We start from the raw sequence: 25,409 nt of genomic DNA, 5'->3' as shown, positions 1-25,409 counted from the left end.
TTTAATTGTTCTGTACATCAAAAAGCATTTAGCTAAATATGATGACCTGGAGCTGTTGAAGAATTTGGTGGCGCGAACAGCAAAATTTTTCAAGTCGCTCGCATTATTTCGTGATCAGTTGCAACAGTTTTCAGTGGAACTGAACGAAGAGTACGGATACATTACTGCAAATTATGTTGGTCAAGATAAGGTGCTTGCCTGAAACGACTTTTCGATTTAAAACTCACTATTGTTGAATTTATGAAGGACAAAGGAGTGCAAGGACGAAACTCAGATCATTTGGAATGGAGTGTAGACTTCTCATTTTAAGTGTGCTTGACTGCACACTGTACGCATATGACAGTGAAAGGTAATTTTTCTCTAATTGGATGCTGATGCATTTAAAAAAGAAATGCACATTCCGAGGAATCCAGTCCAGTTTCATAAGGTCACTGGATTTAAGGAAAACGTCAAGTTTAAAGAATTCATTGTGGCGTTGAAAGAATTACAGGGATAGTTTTATAAAAATTTTGAGGAGACTTTCAGTCTTACATCTGTTTCAGAGCTGTTTTTGAGATCGTTTGCCGTTTCAGTTGAAAGTGACACTTTACATATGCAGAATAATTCAAAATTAATTCCAGTTTCGATGACAAATATTTTTACATTCAAACTGTCCAGGATGTCTGCATTGCTTTTCTCAGGTAGAGTTTCCAAGTCACCATAATGAGGTTGCAAAACTGCGACAATAGTTCGATGGACATATTTGGGTGAAAGACCTCTTTCCGATTACGAAACTAAGTATGTCACGATTACGTGGCAACTTAAGTGGGAAAGTCTGAGGAATTGTCTGCGTCTGTCTGTATGCCGACAGTTTGTAACATTTAAAATGATATTATGTCTTGAGAGCCCGAAAAATAATTAAATAGCAGTGAAAATTTGTTTTGTTTGTGAGCTTTGTTGGTGAGAGATGTGAAATATAAAACCAAGTAGTATGTAGTGCGACTATACTGCCATTTAAATGGCGCGTTCGCTGTAGTCCCCTCTTCCCTCTCCTCGCGTTCAGACAGCGTAGTGTGGCTGTAGGGGAAATGTGAAGCAATGCTGAGCGCTTTCGCATCCTGTTCAGGCACAGCCCGTGAGCCATAACCTTTACCGCTCCTGATTTAAGTGATTAGGTAGCCACACTACAGTATACAGTAATTTAGCTACTGATTCACTTATTCATGTATGTGGTCTAGGTTCCGTGGTGACTCAGCACTCAGTCATTTAGATCCTGTAGCCCGTAGGGAAATGTACGTGTAGGCATACACGTAAGTATGAGTGTAAACAGAAGACAGCGAGCACTGGAAAAGCAATTTTTAAACGTCACATTATGATTTGAATCTTTAATGTGACTTGTGTCATTGTATGGAGCTAGTGAACTCGTTGCTATCCGCCCCAGAAAACCAATGCATTCGATCCATACAGGCATTAATGTTTCTAAGAATACCAGAGATGGAGACAAGTGACAAGTTTTGGAGTTAAGGTGTGGATGCAGAGTTCGGTTCTGATGGGGTCATAGTTTGTAACTATCTGCACCCCTTCCCCACCACTCAATGTACCTTGTTGTCATCACTATTTCTAACGTGTCGCAGATGCGTAGGATGTAAGTTATAATAAGCAAAAATGTACAAACTTATATAATACGAGGTTCACTCGAAAAGAAATGCACACTATTTTTTTTAATGCATCTTTTATTCTACATGTTTGAAAGTTTTACAGTGTGTATATACAGCCTTTGGGAACAATATTTTCATTTCTCCACATAATTTCCATCCCTCTCAACTACATTACGCCATCTTGGAACCGGCGCCTGTATACCCGCATGGTAAAATTCTGGACCAACCTGTCGGAGCCACTGTTTGGCAGCGTGCACAAGGAAGTCATCATCTTCAAACCTTGTTCCACGAAGAGAGTGTTTCAGTTTCCCAAAGAGATGATAGTCCCATGGAGCCAGGTCAGGGCTGTAAGGCGGGTGTTTCAGTGTTGTCCATCCGAATTTTGTGATCGCTTCCATGGTTTTTTGACTGACGTGTGGCCGTGCATTGTCGTGCAACAGCAAAAAATACTGCTTTTGTCGATGTGGTCGAACACGACTCAGTCGAACTTTAAGTTTCTTCAGTGTCGTCACATATGCATCAGAATTTATGATGGTTCTATTGGCATGATGTCCACAAGCAGGAGTCCTTCGGAATCGAAAAACACTGTAGCCATAACTTTTCCAGTAGAAGGTGTGGTTTTGAATTATTTTTCTTGGGTGAATTTGCATGATGCCACTCCATTGATTGGCTCTTCATGTCTGGTGAAAAATGATGGAGCCATGTTTCATCACCTATCATAATTCTTCCAAGAAATTCATCTCCACCATTCTTGCACTGTTCCAAAAGTTTGCTGCATACCGTTTTTCTTGTTTCTTTGTGAGACACTGTCAACATCCTGAGAACCCACCTGGCACAAACCTTTTTTAACGCCAACACTTCACAGTATTAGGCCTGCCGCTGCGAGGAAAATCCTCAATATTGCTGTGCCTGATTTCATCACGAAACCTGCTTGCCCACCGACTAACTGTACTGCGATCGACAGCAGCATCTCCATACACCCTTTTCAACCTCTTGTGGACGTTTCCCACTCGTTTTCACAGCACAGGAATTCTGTGACAGCACGTTGCTTCTGACGAACGTCAAGTGTAGCAGCCATCTTGAAGACATGCTGTGACGGCGCCACTCACGGGAACAGGTTGAACTAAGTTTGAAAACGAGCAGGAAGGATGTATCTACACACTGTAAAACTTTCACACATGCAGAATGAAAACTGTATTCTTACAAAAATAGTGTGCATTTCTTTTGGAGTGACCCTCGTAATAACAATAATAAATTGTTTACATCAGTTCTTACCTCATTCACTTTAGTACGACTTCCAGTTTTCAGTTTGGAGGTTTTCATAACTAAGAAGTTCATGTGTTACGCAATTTATTTAAGAACTATAATGGCAACAAGTTCTCACAACATTCTCAACTTCGCAATTTACACGGTCTCAAGTCGACATGCGCTCCCACCATCATTAACACTTTCCACTGCAGTATCGCTGTGAGCACAGATATATACCATCGTGTAACTGGGCGATGGTAAGGCCGGGGGGGGGGGGGGGGGGGGGGGGGGACGACGACACCTGTTTCTTTCCACCCACATTCAGTAAAGTCGGTGGTTGTGTTATTTTGTCAGGCTGCATACCTGGTCACGTGGGCAGGCTCTCAGACAAGCAACTGGGAAGTGTCTTACGATAACCACAGCGTGTAATTATGTAGAGTTCCTTCCCACGTCCGAGATATCTAGTTTTCGTAGTAGTTACCTCAGAAATCTGGAAATGGATATGTGCAGTATCTGATCAAAAGTGACTGGACATCCCATTGTAGGAAGGAGAGGATCCAACCACGTACAAGGGGGCGACAAGTAGTATGTTGTGAGAAGAGAAGCAGAAACAGCAGAATGGGTCAGTCAGGTGGGCGCAGTGACTTTGGACGTGAACTAGTCACTGAATGTCACTTTAGTAACAATACCTAAGGGAACTTTTAGCCCTTTTAAAGCTGCCCAAGTCGACTGCTGATGATGCAGTTGTGAAATGCAAGCGCGAAGGAACAGCCACAACTAAATGAAGACCAGACATACCTCATTTGCTGAGGGAAAAGAACCGTCGAGCAGCCCACGAAATCAGCCGAAGGAATCATATGTGAGTTTATAATCACTATACCAGCAGTCCAGCTAGTAGCAGAATCACTGTGCAGAGAGTGCTAAAAATAATGGGGTACAATGGTAAAGAAGCTCTTCAGAGACCACGCATTTCTGTAGTCCATGCTAAGTGGCACTTGATGCACGTAAAGAGTGATGCTTCTGTACAGGAGATGAGTGGAAAACAGAGATTTGGAGTGCTGAATCACGCTATACGCTACTGCAATTTCATGGAAGGGTTTGGATTTGGCGAATACCTGGAGAAAATTTACCTTCCAAAATGTGTGGTGCCATCAGGGAAGCATGGAGGAGGTGATATTGAGGTGTGGAGATCTTTTTCGTAGAGAGTTATGGTTCTCTCACTGCGCTTAAGAGAACGCTAAATATGGAACGCTAAATATGGAACGATATTAAAACAATATTATGAAAAGAAAAGTTGCTACTCACCATATAGTTGAGATGCTGAATCACAGAAAAGCACAACTAAAAGACTGTCACAAATAAAGCTTCTGACCAGTGAGGCCTTCGTCAAAAATTGTAATTTTCATTCTGTGTGGGCATGACAACCAAAAAGCTGTCTGTCTGCATGAATCGCGACTGCAAACTGTTTTCAAGAAGTAAGTGGACTACACTGTTGCTGAGCACATGACATCCTTCATTTCAATGACTGCTTCATAGCCTGTGCCGTATGGACCCTTCCCACCAACACCAGCTTTCTGAAATGCACAGGTGGGAACTTCCCCTCCAATACATCCTACGTTCCTGTAACCTTCCTGGCCTCAACCTTTGTTATTCACTGTCCTCACCCACCTGGCCCCTTCCCTGTTCCCATTCCAGCACTACACAGCCCTCATTCCACCATCGCACCCACTCTTTTTACTTTTCTCCTTTTCCACTACCCCTCTCCCCACCTCTCCCCTTCTGTCTAACCTGCAGCATTTCACTGACCACCTCCCCTACCCTACTATCCCTCCCCCTCCCTGCCCCAGCCTGCTCCACCCTACCATATCTCCCCTCCCCACCCGAGCCTCCTCCTTACCCCCACCCTGTCGCCATTCCCACCACCCACTCGTGCTGCTGCTCATAGTGTGGTTTCAGTTGCCTGAGACTGCAGTTGTGTGTGTTAGTTGTGTTTGTGCGCGCGCATGTGTGTGTGTGTGTGTGTGTGTGTGTGTGGTGATGTGTTTTTCATCTATTTCTGATGAAGACCTTACTGGGCGAAAGATTTATTTGTGACAGTCTTTTTGTTGTACCTCTCTATGACTCAGCATCTCCACTATATGGTGAGCACGAACATTCCTTTTCATAATATTATTACATTCCAACCTGGATTGTTTGAGGGATATTAAAACATTTATCAAGATTATGTAAAGGAAGTTGGGAGACAATGATTGATTGCATGAGCACTACAGTGCACCCTGTCATAAAGAAACGTTTGGGAGAATAGGGTTTCTGAACATTGATATTCCTGAAATGGACTGGCCTGCTCAGAGTCCAGCGGAACAACTTTAGGACAGGTCAGAACATCGACTTGGCTGAAGACACAAGCGCCCAACATCGCTACCTTCTCTGGTTTCAGCTCTCGAGGGAGAATGCGTTGCTGTTCCTCCACATAAATTGAGACACCTCGTTGAAAGTGTCCTGGCAGAGTCTAAGGCGTAAGAAAGCCGAAGGCTCGACGCACCGGATACTCAGTAATAGCTGTCCGGATCCTTTTCATCAGATGGTGTATACTGAAGTAACCTCCCCCCAAACACACCCACACGCACACAGACACTCACACACATTTGGATCTGTAAAACCGGTGAAGTTGTGGCACGGCGCAGCACAGTTGGAAGGGCAGTGAGCGCACAGCGTCTCTGTAGGGTTTTTGTCTCTCCTCTCTTTGCAGCGGGCGACGAGCGGCTGCAGGTGGCGGCGGCCTTCCGGGAGTTCCACGAGCTGACGTGCGTGCGCTTCGTGCCGCGCACCGGGCACACCAGCTACGTGCACCTCCGCAAAGGCGTCGGGTGAGTACAGCCACTGCAAGCTTAGCCATTCGTGGCTGAAATAAGTACAGCGAAGAAAATTCCAGCTCTGACACGGTATAAGTTATTAAAGGCAAACGGCCTCGGGGGTTAATTGTACATCTTCAGCAATTTTGATGCAGTGAATTACAACCAGATGGCATCTGAAGTCAGCAGTATATAAAACAAAGGAGCTAGTAGCAACGGTGGAATTTTATGTACTCTGCAACACAGTATCTGTTGCATCGACGCACGTTGTGCAACAATCATGGACCCCTACCAACTAGTTTACAGGGCCATCTGAAACCCAAGAAACCTGCTAAGGATCCATACAAACAAATCCTGGTTATTCGTTTGACCACCGGATTATACGGTTCCACACAGGTCGTTCTGAGCCAATCCTGATTGACTGGCTCGCACACCATCACCAGGATGCGGCTGAGAAAACACAGACTTTTTCGAAAAGGATTGAACCCACCGAGGATCAATGACTCTAGCCACCGACTAGCAAGATTTACAACCAACCGACTAAATCAGCCGGTTTCTTTGGGAAATCGTGTCACTGCTGTGGTCCCCTCAACGTGAAATGAACACGAGCGTGCAAATTGCGTTTAACAGTCGATTAATCACAAAGTTCAGAAGAAAATACTCAAATTCCAGCAGCATAGTTTATCACTATTAATTGCAACATAAAACTAAAGTTCTTTATCCTAAATGATCACTGTAAAAACAAGCCAACAATTCCTTCCCACGTGAGTCTCACTGTTAACTGCAGCACGATAGGTAAAGTACTCCGCTACCTCGAGTCCCTCGATAAAGTTACACTTCATAAGCGCGCTAAAATTTAATCGTCGAAACCACCGTCAAATATTCTAAATCCTGTGAAAAGTTAAAGTTGACCATATTCTTACCCGCTACTATTTTGAGTCCAACAAAACATTAAATGAATCCCACATTTATTAAGGTCATTTTGCGACCTCTCGCTTCAGAAACAACACAATATTAAGTCAGTTATTAGATCAATTCATAAACACGCTTCTTTCTGCTTGTGAAAGAATTAAATGAAAACTACAAAATACGTGTGGCGAGCTTCAAGGATGAGCATTCTTGTGCCCTCTACATATATGCCCTTTTGTGCATGTGTTTTACTTGTTATTTACAGCTCCATAGCTATTTAATAGTACTTTTATTAATTTCCATTAAAAAAATTCGCTTACAGTGTATCTAACAGTTAACTGTAGGTAACCATTATCTGGGCTCATTTGGTGAGAAACTAAGTGACTGACACCGCCTTCATACTATGAGTAACTGTGGAGGATTTGTGGCTGTGGCACAAACGAGTATCTATCTTTCATAATATCGTCTGCAACTTTTGATATCAGCTTACATTTGATACTTTCAGCCTTCATTTGATGTGATCGCTGTAATGGTTTAATTTTTATCAGGGGCACGTGCGAAACTTTCGCACTTTTGTAGTAGTAAATCATGACAGTATTTGGAATAAGTATAGTCATTGGGATAAGGGTAGTTGGCGAGAGTGAGAAATATGTTTGTCGTTTCGGAAAGTACATTCGTTTAGAAAAGTCAACTTATACGACAGGCAGAGGTAATGGATCACCGCAGAGGTCACTGTTATTATCTGTGACATACTGTATAGTACTTTAAAAGGAATGAAATGGTATTTGTAATGAGATAATATGAAAAGTTGCCTGTTACACGTGATTAATAAGTTAGCTTCGTAACATATAGGTATGAAGATGGGCATCCATGATGGCCTTTGCCTATGACGGTTAAAAGGTCTTTTATGTTAACATTTTTTTCACAAATAGTAGGTTTCAGCGCAAAATCGGTACGCAACGGCATAAGTCGGTTAAAAAATTTAACGATTTCTCATTCAACCCTGTACTATTAGTATGTAGTGAGCAGAGCGGATGTTGATATACGATGAATTTCTGTTGCCCACTCTGTCTTAATATATATCGTAGAATCTTGCTTAAAGTTGCAATGGACTCGTCTCACCACTGTCATTTTTATGATGTATTTGGTTTCACCACGTCATTTTTGAATGGGCTGCGATATAGTATTCCTGAACATGCATTAAGCATCTTATATTTCGTTCGCCGTAAGAGCCATTGTGTCTTCCTCACCCTCCTCACGCATGCCTGCCTGGAGCCGCCCTCCACTCCGCTTACCTGGGCCAGCTTGCTCTCTTCGGCCTCTGCGCTGACAGTAATGACCCTTCTGCCAGCTCTCGCTCCGCAAGACGAATTCACGTACGTTGTGTTGTATTGGGTTATTTTGCTTCCGAGGTAGGAGAATTTCTGCGCTTCGTCTTGCACATGGTCCCCAATTACGATGTCAAGTTTGCTGTTAATTTCGTCTATCCTCTGATACGGGAATGTCGGGACAGTCGAACCCGGGACTCAAGATGGACGATCTGAAGCCGGGACCCACCGATCCGCTTTTCGTCAGGAGGCCGAGCAAGTTCAGTAGTATCAAGTGGCAATACAGAGTGATACATAGGTATTTGGTGGCATTACTTTATTGTCATAATTTACAGTGAGGGTGCAGAGTATTGTGGGTACCCGCCCGAGTGCTGTGCCACACGTCCAGCCGGCTCAGCAGCTAGTGGTTTGCTGACACTGCTGCTGCTGTCTGCAAGACCGCTCAGCTGGAACTCAGCCGTGCTCGCCCAGTCGCCAGTCGCCGAGGCGTCGCCTCTTGTGCCGCGTAGCCGCTTGTGAATCCGAAGACTGTTACAGTCCCTGGTCAAATGGTTCAAATGGCTCTGAGCACTATGGGACTTAACTTCTAAGGTCATCAGTCCCCTAGAACTTAGAACAACTTAAACCTAACTAACCTAAGGACATCACACACATCCATGCCCGAGGCAGGATTCGAACCTGCGACCGTATCGGTCGCGCGGTTCCAGACTGTAGCGCCTAGAACTGCTCGGCAATCCCTGGTCCTCACTGCCCCTTGCCCCGTTTGGCCCGCTCTGTCCGACCGTGGGACAAAGGTGGTTGTACTGGTCACTCGTGGCCCTTGGGCCACCGCTGCTCCAAGGACAGATCTGACTCGAACCCACACTCTCCTGGATGCCATGCCGCAACTTGCTGCTAGTGATGCTTGCCAGATGGCGACACCCGCTGCTGTCTCTGGCACTGCTCCAACGCTGTTACGTCTCCCATGGTGTACGCCTCGCCCGGATTCCGGAATGCCAGGTGGGAAGCGAATGTGGCCCATCCTGGATCCACTGCAGACCGCTGTCACTGCCCTCCTTCAGGCAGACCGTTCAATCTCCAAGTACCCAGCTGCCGTTCCGTCCCGCCCCGGTGTTGTGCCCCCAGAGGAAGAAAACAGCCCGAACAAGTACACAGAAATAAAATAAGAACATTTACAACATCGCTGCCTGACTGGCCCCTATAAGCGTGGACCAGCACAGGTCCGTCCCCACGCTCGACTGGCCTAGCACACCTTCCGTCCAAAGGTAAAAGTACCTTATTATTTAAACTGCCTTTTCACTTACCTCTGACGTAGTGTCAGAGAGAGACAGAAAGTATGGCAGAGATACATTCCCAAACGTCAGCCATCTTCAAGTCTCGACTTGGCTCTGGCCTAGTTCCTCGCCTCATATCGCAATAACTTCAAGCAACGCTGCGGTTTGCTGCCTCGTTGTTGCTTCACACAAAACAATTCGTGCGCGCAGTAGCGCCGTTGCAGCATCGCACTCGCGAATGCCATGTTTGCATTTCCTGCCCTACTAGCCGTTGACTGTTTCAACACTCTGCCAGCGGCCCCAGATTCCATCGTCCAACCGCACGTTCATTGACTTTTAACAAAATTTCCTCTTTCCTACGACTACGACTAATACTAGCGCAGCCTCTGGGTTTAAATCTATATTCTGAACTCTGTGGACTGTTGAATCCATTCGACAGGTGCTACAATTCTACCTCGCTTGCACAAAGGATAGTAATGCTATCACTGAGTCTTACGACTAACACCCTTTCACCATTAACTACATCTAAATCTTTGGAGATACTCTGCAAGCCAAGGTACGGTGCGTGGAGGAGGTTACCCTGTATCACTACTAGTGGTTTCCTTTCCTGTTCCACTCGAAAATAGAGCGAGGGATAAACGACTGTCGGTATGCTTCCGTATGAGGCTTAATTTGCCGTATCTTATCTTCGTTGCATGTTGGCGGCAATAGGATCGTTCGTCATTCCGCTGCAAAAGACGTTTCTCTAAAGTTTCTCAGTAGTGTTTCTTGAAAAGAACGTCACCTTCCCTGCGGGGCTGCCCATTTGAGTTCCCGAAGCATCTCCGTTACACTTACGAGTTTTTCGAACCCACCGGTAAGAAATCTAGCAGCGCGCCTCTGAATTGCTTCGACATCTTCCCTCAATCCGACCTGATACGGATCTCAATCGCTGGAGCACTACTGAAGAACAGGTCGCGACAGCATCCTATATGCTGTCTCCTTTACAAGTGAACCACACTATCCTATAATTCTCTCAATAAATCGAAGCCGACCACTCGCCTTCCGTACCAAAGTTCTCACACGATCGTTCCATTTCATATCGCTTTGCAACGCTACGCCCAGATATTTAAATGACGTGACTGTGTCAAGCAGGACACTAGTACTACTGTATCCGAACTTCACAGGTTTGTTCTTCCTGCTCATCTGCCTTAACTGACATTTTTCTACATTGAGAGCTAGCTGCCATTCATGACAACAACTAGAGGTTTTTGTCTAAGTCATCTTGTACCTTCCTGCAGTCACTCAACTTCGACACCTTACCGTACACCTCAATATCGTCAGCAAACAAGCACAGATTGCTGCCCACCCGGTCCGCCAAGTCATGTAGAGAACAGCAGTGGTCCTACCACACTTCCCTGGAGCGCTCATGACGAAACCCTGGTCTCTGATGAACACTCGCGTTTGAGGACAACGTATTGGGTTCTATTACTTAAGAAGTCTTCGAGCCACTCACTTAGCTGTGAACTTATTCCATACTCTCGTACCTTCGTCAACAGTCTGCAAAGGGGAACCGTGTCAAACGCTTTCTCGAAGTCTAGAAATATAGAATCTGTCTATTACCCTTCATCCATAGTTCACGGTGTATCATGTGAGAAAAGAGCAAGCTGAGTTTTGCACGAGCGGTGCTTTCTAAAACCATGCTGATTTGTGGATATAAGCTTCTCAGTCTCGAGAAAGTATATTATATCCTGACTGAGAATACGTTCAAGGATTCTGCAGCAAATTAAGACAGGGATATTGGTCTGTAATTTTGCGGCTCTATTCGTTTAGCCTTGTTATATACTGGAGTCACCTGCGCTTTTTTCCAGTCGCTTGGGACTTTGTGCATGGCGAGCGATTCACGATAAATGCAAGCTAGGTAAGGGGCCAATGCCGCCGAGTACTATCTGTAAAACAGTGCTCCATCTGGTCCTGGTGATTTTCTGTAACTGCGCTTCGGAACCTTGCTTTAATTTATAGTTTGGTCTTCGATACGCATTACAGGAGAGACGGTGAGATTTGATTACAGGTTTAAGAGGCGGAAACTGCCAGCAGCGCTACGGCAAGTAACTCTGGTCTCTGTGCGCTGTGGCAGGTGCAGCAGCCTGATCGGGCGCGTGGGCGGCGAGCAGACGGTGAGCCTGGGTCCCGGCTGCGTGCGAAAGGGCGTCGTGCAGCACGAGCTGATGCACGCCCTCGGCTTCTGGCACGAGCACAGCCGCTCAGACCGCGACGCCTACGTCACCGTGCTGCTGCACAACGTTAGGCGAGGTAGGGATGCCAATTATTGCTGAAAAAACCGGTTTTGGATTATATCGGATTTTTCAACGCCAATTTTTTTAAAAACCAAATTCTGTTCGAACAGGCCTTGAAGGCCCAACGGTACCGGCCGACTGCCGTGTCATTCTCAGCTCATAGACGTCACGTATATGTAAGAGCATGTGGTCAGCACGCCGCCCCCCCCCCCCCCCCCCCCGGCCATTGTCGGTTTTCGTGACCAGAGCCGCTGCTTCTCAGTCAAGTAGCTCCTCCATTGGCCCCACAAGGACTGAGTGCATCCCACTTGCCAACAGAGCTCGGCAGATAGGACGGTGGCCCATTCAAGTGCTAGAAGAGCTCGATAGCGCTTAACTTCAGTCATCTGTCGGGAACTGGTGTTACAAATGCGACAACGGCGTTTGCAACGCCAGTTTAACCGGACTGTTAAAACCGCTGGAAATAACCGGTTTCTGAAATAACCGATTATCGGTTTGTTTTTCTGTTATTTCCTGTAATAATCGTAGAAACCAAATAAAGATTGCAAAGTTTCGACTCCCTCAGTTTCAAGATGCATAGGATTTAAATGTTAAACTAGACAGTTGTGGAATTTCAAATAACTACGCAGCCTCCAACTCACAGTTAAAAGTTTTGGCTGGTTTCGTTGTCTAGGGGCTGGGATATGTAGTTGCCGCATTACAGGCCAAATATTGCTGAGTCTACAGCACAAGATAAGAATACACACATGAATCGAATGGTCGAAGGTTTCTATCACTCGGCAATTGCGAATTATGAATGTAACATATAAATTTATAAATGAAAGATTGCAAGCAAATAAAATCTGCAGGTACTATCTTAACGACTTTAAATGATGAGCACGATAGTAGAAGTACTTTTGAGAATGCCGTATATTTCTGCAAAACACTTATTGGTGTCGATGGTCCAGCAATTGAATAAAATATAAGCTGAATAACAGGGAAACAATAGATTCCTACTGCACGTAATTAGTTATTAACAACAACATAGCTCGCGAGATATTCACTTGTAAACGCACACTACGTCTTCACTGTAGAAGCCACGGAAATCTCACGAGTTCACAAGTCTGCACTCCAAAGTATTTCTGTCTCTCGTGAGCACGCGCAAACCGCTCCACACTGCAAGTCCCTCTCGCGACCGTGCGTCCGCCGCGTCCAGCCCTCCTCCTGTCCCGTAGTGTCCAGAACTTCGCACTGCCCAGAACCACCTTCCATCCAGTCTCCCCATTCACGAGAGCTGTGATTGGCTAGAGTGCTCGCGCCGTGTCTTCAATCCAACGCACTCACACAAAAATAATGAAGCACATTCAAAGTACTGGATTTACATTTAAATAACTTGAAATTAAATAAATATCCCTACAGCTGGACCATAAACACGCTCTAACACACATTATTAGATACATAAACAAATTAAGTATACATATATTAAAGGAAAAGAACAAAAGGTAGGCCAGTAGCCTAATTTCTCTGTGCTTTCTAAAACACAGTAAATATTTAACCAATTTCTTCATGATTAGTATATATCGGATATAAACAAAGACATAGATGAATAAATACATTTATAAGCATGCTGCAACTTTTTTTTCGCGTAACAGTGGAGTAGTTATGGCCTGACACGATCGATAGTAATCGGCCACTTATAGCTCTTGTACTATTCAAGTTACATGCCTGTAATTCATACTAATTTAGGTTTACACTAATAGTTTTCTAAAGACATGGCGATCGACCAAATCGGATGAAGCGTTTATATTTTGGAAATTCGTTGCTCTGTGTTACTTGTAAATTTACCGTCGGATACGAAACTTTAAACTAATAAAGATATTGAAAATCTGATTACGCAATCAGAATCATCATGCAAATAATAATAATGTACATGTTTCTTTTTGAGGTATCACGATTCATCTGGCTACTATTAATTTCTATACGGTCCGTGCGACCACTGCTTCCTAAGAACTTAGAATATTTTCAGGGCACAAGGACTCGCCTGTTACCTCACACAGTCAAATAAAAGAAAATCTACTCCGTCCACGCTTTTCGAAGTGTGGTGAGTGATTGACTACCACAAAAAATGAGCAATATTCTCCTTCTGATTCTAATTTTTTGAAACTCTTCTCAAAAGCCTTATGATAAACGTGGATCATACCACTACTTAGACATTACGAATAGTCACTGCTAATGGATGACAACTGAGGCTGAAGATCTGTATTTTTCATGTTAATTTGTCAGTTTTCAAGGGTTAAAAGCAGATAAGGGCATGCTGTGTAGAAACAATCAGCATATCAGCTGCTTTCTATTTTTATTGTAAACTATAAATGAACTGTTAGGTATTAAGTTTTCTCTTCGTATTATGTCGCAAGTTTGTTGTGGCTCCTTCTGTTTCTAACCATTTAAAGCGAATGGAGCATTGTACTTCATTCATACTACACTTTGTAAAATATTTGCAATGAAGGGGTGGTCACGTTCTGTAATACACGTGATGTCCGACGACGACAGTGAGAAACTAACATATAGACCAGAGGGGCCTAACATCTAGTAGGCCACGCCACATGCTAACAGGTATATAATTGTCTCAGAAGGGCTGTGTCAGTTCTTATGCCATTTGTTTGTCGCTCGTTTCAGTCCTTATTGTTATTAAAATAGCACTGAAAAATACCAGTTATTCAGAACCAAAATACCGTTATCGGTTTTAACTGGCCGGTTCTTTTCCATCCCTAGCCCCACGCCGTCGGGGCATTCAAAGCCGTGTGACTCTTCACACCACACTACATGCTACCAGTCAGCTGGAGTCCAGTTTCTGCGTTGTCTGGCCAAATGTAGACGTGCAGCTTTATGTACCTACTCACTCTCTCTCTCTCTCTCTCTCTCTCTCTCTCTCTCTCTCTCTCTATATATATATATATATATATATATATATATATATATATATATATATATATATATAACACACACACACACACACACAGTAACATGAACATAGTATTCCTACAAACAAAGTTTCCAACACTCCACAGCGACAAGAAGCAACAATTAAGACGTATTTCACATCAGTACAAAACATAAATCCATAACACATCCAACCACACAACAAGTCATAAACATTAAAGTTTTACACTCATGCTCCAGAGGCTGAAAATAACACCTCTCAAGCCCCTAAGTATACACATGAACTAAAAATAAGCTAACAAATTGCTGTTGAAAATGAGTACAAAACAGGCACCATAAACCATCTCAACAACAAAATAAACATGAAAGGTAATGGAAGTGCCACACAAGTGCACATCCAAAGAGGCAGAACACAGGCAACACAACAGACCACATTTCGTCAGAAAAAAACAAATGTTACGCACTAACATAATGTACATAATAAACAATGGAAATATCCGTGAAACCTTCTCGGGTGATCAGCCGAGTAAAGGCGTCGTCTTCTCGCAACGTTTCGAAGGGTTTCGTACCCATCATCTTCAAGCGAAGATCATCTTCGCTTGAAGATGATGGGTACGAAACCCTTCGAAACGTTGCGAGAAGACGACGCCTTTACTCGGCTGATCACCCGAGAAGATTTCACGAATGGAATACGCCGAGAAAGTCTCAAATCACATTTAATGGAAATATCATGTGAGTAGGATCTTCCATTGGGTAGACCATTCGCCGGGTGCAAGTCTTTCGATTACACACCACTTCGGCGAAATGCACGTCGATGGGGATGAAATGATCATGATTAGGACAACACAACACCCAGTCCCTCTGCGAAGAAAATCTCCGAGCCAGTCGGGAATCGAACCCGGGCCCTTTGAATTGACATTCTGTCACGCTGACCACTTTTTTTTTTTTGCCTTTTGTTCGGTATTGTTCGTTGCATTTGGTATGAGCGAACGTCACAAGACATCCGTTCAAGTTGATTGTTGATTCGTTTACTCAGTTTTTTTATTAAAGAGGGCAAGCAGCCCTTTGACCGAACACACTGAGCTACCGTCCCCGCATCACACACCTACCAGGGGCGGACGTAATAAACAATAATAAAATAATATATAGAACCGGAAATGTAATGAAGAAGCAAGGGATCCTTGTAGCATTCAGAGCAAACGACGCATTACAAGAAAGACTAAGATCAGACAAAGGAACTCCAGACAATTTCAGCAATGCAAGAATATACCAACTCACATGTAACTCCTGTCAAACCCAGTACACAGGGCAAACTTGCAGAAACTTTTGAAGAAAATACTCAGAACACATGAGATCTCGAAACAGTAAAAGCAGAATTCCGCGTTGGCAGAAGGCTTAATAAATGAAATCCACAATCCTACAAATATCGAAACTGATCTCACATCCTAAAACACAACAACAATTTACACCAGAAATTAACTTTAGTAATAAATTATTACATACGAAAGACTATAGTGAAAGGAAAAACGTAATAAATGAAAGCACAATGCTTTGCAACAACACACTCTTCGTTGCCTTAAGAGAACTGACGCAGGACACAGAAGAGAAATGAAATACACACGCGCACACACACACACACACACACACACACACACACACACACAGACACACACACACACACACACACACACACACACACACACACACTTAAACGCATGATTACCCCCCCCCACCCCCCCACCCACCCAAATCCCACACAGAGACCTACGTAAGGAACAGAAATAGTCAGAATTCGAACTAAGAACACAGGAATTTCCTAACAGGGTACACAGGTCACACGGGAGCTCTGAAGAGTGACATCACACATTCAAATTTCGCAGAGCATTTAACTATGAACCAAAATTTGCTTGCAATACATCTCGCGACACACACCAACATTAAGATTAATTATGACCAATTTGAAAACATACAACTACTGGATATAAAGTCCGCCTTTTGGGTAAAACACAGTTTCTTCATGTGACCGAAACATGTTTCATCACCTCTGTGCCGTTATCAGTTGGTTTTCATTGGTGAAATCCGTTTTCCTTTTGGGAAAATGTTCACATTTCACATATTTCAATAAAGAAAACCCACTGATAATTCGCAGAAATGGCGTGTTGGATGATACTCCAGATTTTAGATACACACGCTCCTCATTTCGACATTTTATTTAGCTGACCATCATTATGTATTTAGATGCCTTTTCCCGTGTTCATTATGCATGACTTCTTTTTACTTATTTTGGCTTCAGACAGTAATTTATACTTGGATATAATCTCCAGAGCTGTGTGTACTTCTTCTTCACATCGGATCAAGAAGCCTATATAGTCTGCATACGCATTACACACAATTTTTCCATTTCATATACAATCCTTGTAATTTTTCTGCTAGAGTAGCAGCAAAGATTCGACAGCAATGGCGACAAGCGCCGTGGTGATCGAGCATCTCTGTCGCATGGAGTCGTTTCTCTATATCTCTGTGTTACTTGTCCATTGACTATATTATTTGGCTACACCACTGCATAAGACATTTTGTATGATACTGGTTAATTGGCACGGGAGACCCATCGTGCGAAGATGGTGGTAAGCAAAAATTGCTCCATCAAACGGTTTCTCTAACTCTAGGAAGACTATTGCGCACTTTATTTGAAAAGGTTATGTATTCAAAAAAATGAAGGATTTTCTTTTCTCTCCCGAAGCTCATTTGGTACTGCCCATGCTGTTGTGTCCATCGCAGTTTTCAGTCTTTTCACTAATAACTGCACCATAATTTTGTAGTCGCCATTCAAGAGGCTCATTGCCTTTAGATTCCCAACAGTTTTTTCTTCTCTTTTTCGGTACTGAGACTATCATTTCCTCTAGGAGCACAATCGGAATCCCACTGTTTAGATTTATTATCTCGTTACAACTGCACAGCAGTTTAGTCTTTCTTTGTGTTTTGGACTCTGTAAGGTAGCGTCTTTGTCCCAGTCCTCATCAATTTCCATAGTGAAGTTTTCTATTTCCTCGGCACCGAATTCTCTTCATTCATTGTTTGATAGTATGTATTGAGCATCTTCATTGGAGAATTGTTGGTCTTTAGTGCTATGAGTTGGTTGAATATGGCGGTTTGTATCGTATCGTGAGAATTTTCCCATCGTTTGGTTTAAGTTCAGTGAAACTATCGTAACAGATGGTATATCAACATTTAATCTTCATCTATCTTGTCCGCGGTCTAGATCTTATTTTGTTGCCCCTTCAGTGGTATTAGTTTTGCTATAATTTGTTTTATCTTCGCATAATTTCCTATTACTTGTTCTTCTGAAAGGTGCAGATCTCTGAGGCAGCTATAACAGAATTCCGTTGTCTTTCTATGCCACATACTTTTATCTCTTGAATGCGACATAATAATCCAAGTTGCGTGTCATGCTTCAATTCCTAAGTATCAGTCAACTGTAGTGCAAGGATTAGATTGTCTAATAACGTCGATTTGTTAAGGTTAGTTGTTTGGTCCTTAAGACGGAAGATCCGGTTAAACCCTCCTGCGAGGATAATTTTTTCTTGAATTCTGCGCATTTTATAAGGCTTGGTCCTTAAGACTGAGTTACTGTTACTGTCGTCTTCAGACTGATTTGATGCAGCTCTACGTGCCGTTCTATCCCGTGCGAGCCTCTTCTTCATCTCTAAATAACTCTTGCAACCTCTACGATTCTTACCCCTCTCCTGATCCCTCCCCCACTTCCTTCACTACTAAACAGATGATCCAATGATGCTTCAGAATGTGTCCTAGCAGTCGATCCCTTCATTTGATCAAGTTGTGACACTAATTTCATGTCTCCCCAATTCTGTTCAGTACCTCCTCATTAATTACGTGGTCGACTCACCTAACCTTTTACATTCTTCTCAAACACCACGTTTAGAAAGCTTATATTCTCCTTTTGTCTATACTGTTTATCCTCCATGTTTCATTTCCATACATGGCTACACTCCAGACAAAAATCTTCAGAAGAGACGTCCTTACACTTAAATCTATATTCAATGTTAACAAATATCTTTTCTTCAGAAACGCTTTTCTTGCCATTGCCAGTCTACATTTTATATCCTTTCTACTTCGGCCTTCATTATTTTGCTGCCCAAATAGCAAAACTCATCTACTATTTTAAGTGTCTCATTTCCTAAGCTAATTCCTTTAGCATCACCTGACTTAATTAGCCTACATAGCATTACCCTCGTTTTGCCTTTTTTATGTTCATCTTACATTCACCTCTCAAGACACTGTCTATTCGTTCAACTGCTCTTCCAAGTCTTTTGCTGCCTCTGACAGAATTACATTGTCATCGGCAAACCTCAAAGTTTTTGTTTCTTCCTCCTGAACTTTAATTCTTGCTCCAAATTTTTCTTTGACTTCCTTTACGGCTTGTTCAATATACAGATTGAATAACATTGGGGATAGGCTACAACCCTGTCTCACACACTTCTCAACCGTTGCTTCCCTTGTAGGAGCCCCTCTACTCTCATAACTGTCGTCTTGTTTCTGCACAGGTTGTAAACAGCATTTCGCTCATTGTATTTTACCCCATCAATCTTCAAAATTTCAGTAAACATTGTCAAAATTAAAACTCTGAAACTGCTAAAACGTAGGTCTGCCATTCCTTAATATACCTTCTAAGATAAGTCGTATGTTCAGTACTGCCTCGCGTGTTCCTACATTTCTCCGGAATCCAAACTGATCTTCCCCGAGGCTGGCTTCTAACAGTTTTTCCATTCTGCTGTAAAGAATTCGTGTTAGTATTTAGCAACCGTATCTTATTGAACTGATAGTTCAGTAATTTTCGCACCTGCCAGCAATTGCTTTCTGTGGAATTGGATTACATTCTTCTTGAAGTCTAAGAGTATTCTGCCTGTCTCATACAGTTTGCACACCAGATGGAAGAATTTTCTCATGGTTGGCTTTCCCAAGGCTATCAGCAATTCTGACGGAATATTCTCTACCACTGGGGCATTGTTTCGACTTACCATAGATCTTTCAGAGCTCTGTCTAATTCTTCTCATAGTATGATATCTCCCATCTCATTTTCATCTACGTCCACTTCCTTTTCTGTAATATTGACATCAAGTTCATCTCGCATGTATAGACCCTCTATATACTCCTTCCATCTTCAGTTTCCCTTCTTTGCTGAGGACTGGCTTTCCATCTGAGCTCTTGATATTCATACAGCTGCTTCTAAATCCTTCCATTTGGCCTCTGTCCACTCTTGTTTGGCTATTTTTCACTTCCCCTCAATCTCATTTTTTAAACGTCTGTATTCGCTTTCGCCTGCTTCAGTTGCAACATTTCTGAAATTTCTCTTCTCATCAATGAATTTAATTATTTCTTGTGTTATCCAAAGATTTATAATAGGCCTTGTCTTTTCATGTATTTAACCCTCTGTTGCCTTCACTATTTTATCACTTAAAGCTACGCATTCATCTTCTACTGTACTCTTTTCTTTTCTAGTCAACTACTGCCTAATGCTCCTTCTGAAACTTTCAGCAACCTCCGGTTCTTTCAACTTATCTAGGTCCCATCTCCTTACTTTCCTTCCTTTTTGCAATTTCTTCAGTTTTAATCTACTGTTCTTAACCAATAAATTGTGGCCAGAGTCCACATCTGCTCCTGGATATGTCTTCCAATTTAAAATCGGGTTCCTAAATCTCTGTATGACCATTGTATAATGAATCTGAAAATTTACGATGTCTCCATGTCTCTTCCACGTGTACAACATTAATTTATGATTCTTAAACGAAGCGTTAGCGATGATTAAATTATGCTCTGTGCAAAATTCTACCAGGTGGCTTCCTCTTTCATTCCTTTGCCCCAGTCCATGTTCACCTACTATTTTTCCTTCTCTTCCTTTTCCTGCTACCGAATTCCAGTTCCCGGTATCAACTTAATTTTCATCTCCTTTAACTAACTGAATAATTTCTACACAGTTAAAAGTCTCCTGCGAAGATGATACTTCCATAAGATTTTCCGAAAGAAGGAACTGTTTCACCTTTAAAGAACTCCGCAATCTTGTGCTTATTATTACTTCTGGACTGTGCATAGATAATGTTGATTTTGCTTTTGTGGAAGGTACCGGCGATTCCTCTACTGTCTGGGAGCTGTTCTGTTTCTCTTAATGGTATTCCTCCTCTTTTGAGGGGGCCATGCCCGTTGTTTCCTGGTTTCATTATGGCATTGCAGTCCCTAAGTTTTTCTAATTGGATATACGCTACTTTCTGCAGCAAGGCTATGTCTATTTCTGCAGAGGATAAGAAATCTTGCAGATTATTTAACTGTAACGCTGAATGTACTCCAATGATATTTACTGTCTCAACTCTATTCGCTTGTAGTGAGTTCATGTACTGTTTCTCTGGCTGGAGTTAATACTCGCCATTGTAGAGTCAGTTAGGTGCTCCTCTTTCTGATTTCTGTTCCATTGAAGTGTTGTCCTCTCTCAGCATCTCGTGTACTCGTTGGCAGAGTAATGCTTCCTTTATTCCTTCAGGTATCTCCATCACATCTGTATCGTAGACGGTTTCCTCAGTTTCGTATGTACACTCCCCTCTGCACGTTACTTTGGACTTTTTCTTTGTTATTTCCGTTCTGTTCCAAGAACACAGGCCAGCAAAAAATTTTTTTTGAAAAACTATTTTGATAGCTGATTTTCATAGATTTTTGTGTGATGATTCCAAAAGTAGCCTTTGTTTTTTTGTACCACCCATAGTTTTCGAGCAATATGCTTTTTATTATATAGTATAAAAATCCTGTGCTATACGGTAAATGGGGAAATTAATAAAACATTTTGTTACTACGTAAGCATGGTTTGTATTTACAATAAGCTACGTAAAACAATGATATGTGTTAATAGAGGTTTCGCTTGTCACCTGGAATTGGTTTGTATTTTCTTTCTCTTTTTTCTCTGAAGCTTCTTGTGTAGACTTTTCTACGATAAGTCGCTTGCTGAACTTCTCGGTGAAGTTACCAACGGTAGTCCCCCATCATGTTGTTGTTCCAGCGGCCTTGGTAGCGTTTTTCCATCACTTTAATGTACTGCTGAAAACGCTTTCCTTGTTCCTCACTAACATCTTCTTTGTTGTCCTGGAAGTAATTTAGGTGACTGTTCAAAAAGTGAACTTTCAGGCTCATTGAACATCCTTAAGTTTTAAACTTCTTTAACATTGTAGCTATAATAGAAACATATTTTGGGTCTTTTTCATGTCCTAAGAACTTTGTAACGACTTGCTTGAATGATACCTATGCTTCTTTCTCATTTAAGGTCATTGTGGATACAAAGTTAACATCAAACATCAGTTTTCTAATGTTAGGTCCGACAAAGACGACTTCTTTTAGTTTAGCTACTGAAAGGTGTGGAAACTTTTGGCAGAGATACTTGAAACATGGTCCATCTTTAGGCAAAGCCTTTACAAACTGTTCCATTAGGCCCAACTTTATATGTAGAGGCGACTGGAGTAGGTTTTTTGGATCTGAAAGGTTTTTGTATAGAGTGTTCTTCTCACCAGGTTTTAAAGGCTCCCTCACAAGCCACTTCTTTCTGCGCCAGTGTTGATCCCCAGCCCCACTGTCGCACTCACACAAGAAACATGGAAATTTGTAAAGCCACCTTGCTGACCAAGGAGCATGCATGTTACTTTTAGATGGCCACGTATCATCCACCCATGAGCAGAATAGGCTATTTTCTTTAGCACTATTTCTAGGTTTTCATAGCTTTCTTTCATATGTACAGAATGTCCAACAGGTATAGATGCATATATGTTACCCTTGTGTAATAATACAGCGTTAAACTAGTCTTCCTTTTTGTATTCAATACCAAACTCATTCATCAACAGTTCACTAAATCACCTTCTTGTTGAAAAAAGGTGGAAAATTGCTGCTCTCTCTTTCTATACATGTATGTGTTGGTTCCAACTTCCAACAAGTTCTTTTCTTTTAATCTAGAGCGAAGCCATTCAGCTTTTTCTTTCGTTAAGCCCAGACCCCTAACCAAATCGTTAAGCTCGGTCTGAGTAAACAGTTTGGGGGTCTAGACTTTCTTTATCATAATGTAATTCATCATCATCTGGTTCATCTAAATCACATTGTACATCAGAAAATGCTTCTGCTGGAATAGAATTTAAATCATCTGGTGTTTCAGGAACCGGCAAATCCGCACCATGCCCTACTGGTCGGATGGCGGACAGAAGGTTATGGTAGCTTATTACCTTCTTGTTTTTCGGATTATGCCCAGTAATATCAACACTGCTAAAGTAGCAATCATCAGAATGATTTTTTGGCTCCCTCCACATCATAGGAACAGCAAATCTAAAGGTTTTTTCTCCTTCTTGGACCATTTTCTCAGATCTTCAACACACACATAACATACCATATACGTCGCCCAAGATTTATTTTGATCACCAAGTTTAGATCCACCGTATGATAGATAAACATTTTTCACAAAGTCTGTAATGTTCCTTTGGTGTTTTTAATCACAAATTCACTGCAAATGTAACAAAAACTTTCAGCTTAGTTTTTACAACAAACATTAGACATTGTACTGAGCACATGTACAGGAAATTGGAAAGTGAGGTTAGGATGACAGTAAACAAAACACCATCTGTTAACACAAAAATAGAATCGACCCGTAACCTCCCCTTTACTAATCGACCTATCCAGCTTACGATATAAATTATGATCGTGGATCGCGTGTATACCTAATGGAATTTTTCTAATTGCTTAAGGCTATCTTTCCCGAAGAATTAATACCAATAACTAAAGGATAAGTGTACAACCGATCTTACTGATAGAAAAGTCTAATTACTTTTTCTATTTTTAGTAAATTGAACAGGGCTACAATTTGGAAAAATGAAAGTTATTTTGTGCATTCACTCACGAACGACACTGTACGGAAAAGGGGTACCACTGATCATGAATCCAAAAGTTACACTAATGAACGAAAAGGAAATAATTACGGTCGCCAGCCCACTAGGGCGATTTACATCCAAAATCCTGTACAAGATGATGGGAAAGAAAAACATTTATTATTAAACACTGACGTGGCAACTGAAGGATGACACGTTTTTTGACACTAATTTTAAGTATGTAATGATAAAGAAAACTGAGAAGTCACTTTAACGTTAAGTTTGTCATTAAATTTTGAAAAAGGCAATCGAGTAATGATTTGAAAATATCCACTTAAGCTGTATGTTAGTATTGAACTTCGTTACGTGAACGGTGACTTTCAGAGATCTCAACATAACGTCATCAAAGAAATTTAGAGAAAGGCAAGCACTTTTTACTTTGCAGCTACTCAGTTTTCAAATTGGATTTCATATTGTTGTCTGAACAACTGAGCCCTTTTTTTTTACTGACCTGAACGGAATTAAATACCAGAATACCCGCTCTCTCCGCGCGCTCTGCGCAACAACCTCCCACCCAAAGATTTTATAACGCACAAGCACTGCTATTATCGTTGCTAGTCGATGCAAATAACAATTCCTTCGCCTTTTTCCCAGTGCTTATAAGTTTCACAATAAAACAGAGATAAATAAAATGAAACGTCAACAGACTTTTACCTAAATGTAGACATACAGTGAAGCAATGTCCTTACTTATTAAAAGAAAGCATTTAAATTACAAATATTTACATACAGTTAAAAAGAAATTTACATATCGGTAGCAGGTGCCATGCATCATGCGTTTTCGGTGTTACAGACCTTTTTTTTTTTTTTGCCAGAAAATGTTTTTCAGCAGTGCTACCAACGTCATCTACATTCATTACACCTCCTTTTTTTAGATTATTTTAACCAGATAAAAGCTGTTAAATTCATTAAAAAATCGCTTAATTTAATAACTTTAACTGTAAAATGTGAAGAAATGGTGGGTGATACATATTTTTAAGTATCATATTTGGATTTCCCACCCTTAAAAACATAAGAATAAGGTATTATCAGCAAAAAAGTTTTTCCATCGTTGGCCTGTGGAATTATTCTCTTTATGGTCAGGGCCGAAGTTTTCCCTTCCTGCAAACATCCTGCCGGTTGCACTTAAGGAGGAAAGTCTTTCTTCGCTCTGAATTGCGTTTAGCACACCTGTTGTCATGTTGTCTTTCCAGAGGTTTGCTCCATCTGTTTGTTTCCGACTCTTTGAGCTTTACATTAGTGCAGTGTCTGAATTTACAGTGTCGGTAGAGTTCGACCAATGTTGCATCCACATATTGCGACTACCTTTATAAAACGGCTATACGATTTATTAGAGTCCTGGTCCAGCACAAATTTTCATATGTTAGCAGTTGGTGTAGCCGTTGTAAAATCGTATGTGCAATTTGCGGATGCATTTCGTAGTCTTTTAGCTTGCTTACATAGTAGTTCACCTATGTGTTCACTGCCTTGGTGGGCTATATGCCGCTTCTAATTCTCCTTCGTTTTTGGAGACGATCTTCCGGTTATGTTTTCAGATTGTCTTGTGGCAGGTTTTGATTGCTGGCTCAGGTTGTGGTGAATCATGGATGCGTACTATGTACTCAAAAGTGATTTTCATCGGTTCTTGGGGCTAGGATTCGGTCGCATATAGTTATAGTCTAACTTTTCTTTCAATATATGTATTCGTGTTGGTAGTGACATTATAGCATTATACAACAAATCTCCTTAAATTGAAAACTTGCTGTCTACAATAGCAAGGCGCTTAACTCATCCATGGCAGTGTTGTTGACAGCAGACGGCAATGAAACGCGGCTGGTCTGCGCACAACTGTTACGACATGCAGACTGACTGACCACTCGGCTATGGAAGGCGGACAAGATAAGGATACTCTCCTAGCATTTGTTGATGTGGAGGAAGCTTTCGTTAATGTATGGTGAAATAAGGTATTCACCATCCTTAGAAGATTACGGCTAAAGTATGGAGACAGACGAATAATACACAACGTAC

At 41.9% G+C, this 25,409-nt stretch overlaps 1 protein-coding gene across 1 annotated transcript in view; it reads left to right on the top strand.

The window, feature by feature from the left end:
* LOC126441928 (zinc metalloproteinase nas-4-like) overlaps window positions 1–25,409 on the top strand; it is a 420,841-nt gene that overhangs the window by 57,660 nt on the left and 337,772 nt on the right. The window contains exons 7-8 of the mRNA XM_050090693.1: window positions 5,635–5,752; window positions 11,365–11,540. Of these exons, the coding sequence (XP_049946650.1) occupies window positions 5,635–5,752; window positions 11,365–11,540 (294 nt within the window). The remainder of the gene's footprint in view (window positions 1–5,634; window positions 5,753–11,364; window positions 11,541–25,409) is intronic.

Source organism: Schistocerca serialis, chromosome 1 (genome assembly GCF_023864345.2).
Source record: "Schistocerca serialis cubense isolate TAMUIC-IGC-003099 chromosome 1, iqSchSeri2.2, whole genome shotgun sequence".
NCBI lineage: Eukaryota > Metazoa > Arthropoda > Insecta > Orthoptera > Acrididae > Schistocerca > Schistocerca serialis.
The sequence above is the reverse complement of the archived record's forward strand: the minus strand, read 5'-3'. Positions and strand labels throughout refer to the sequence as shown.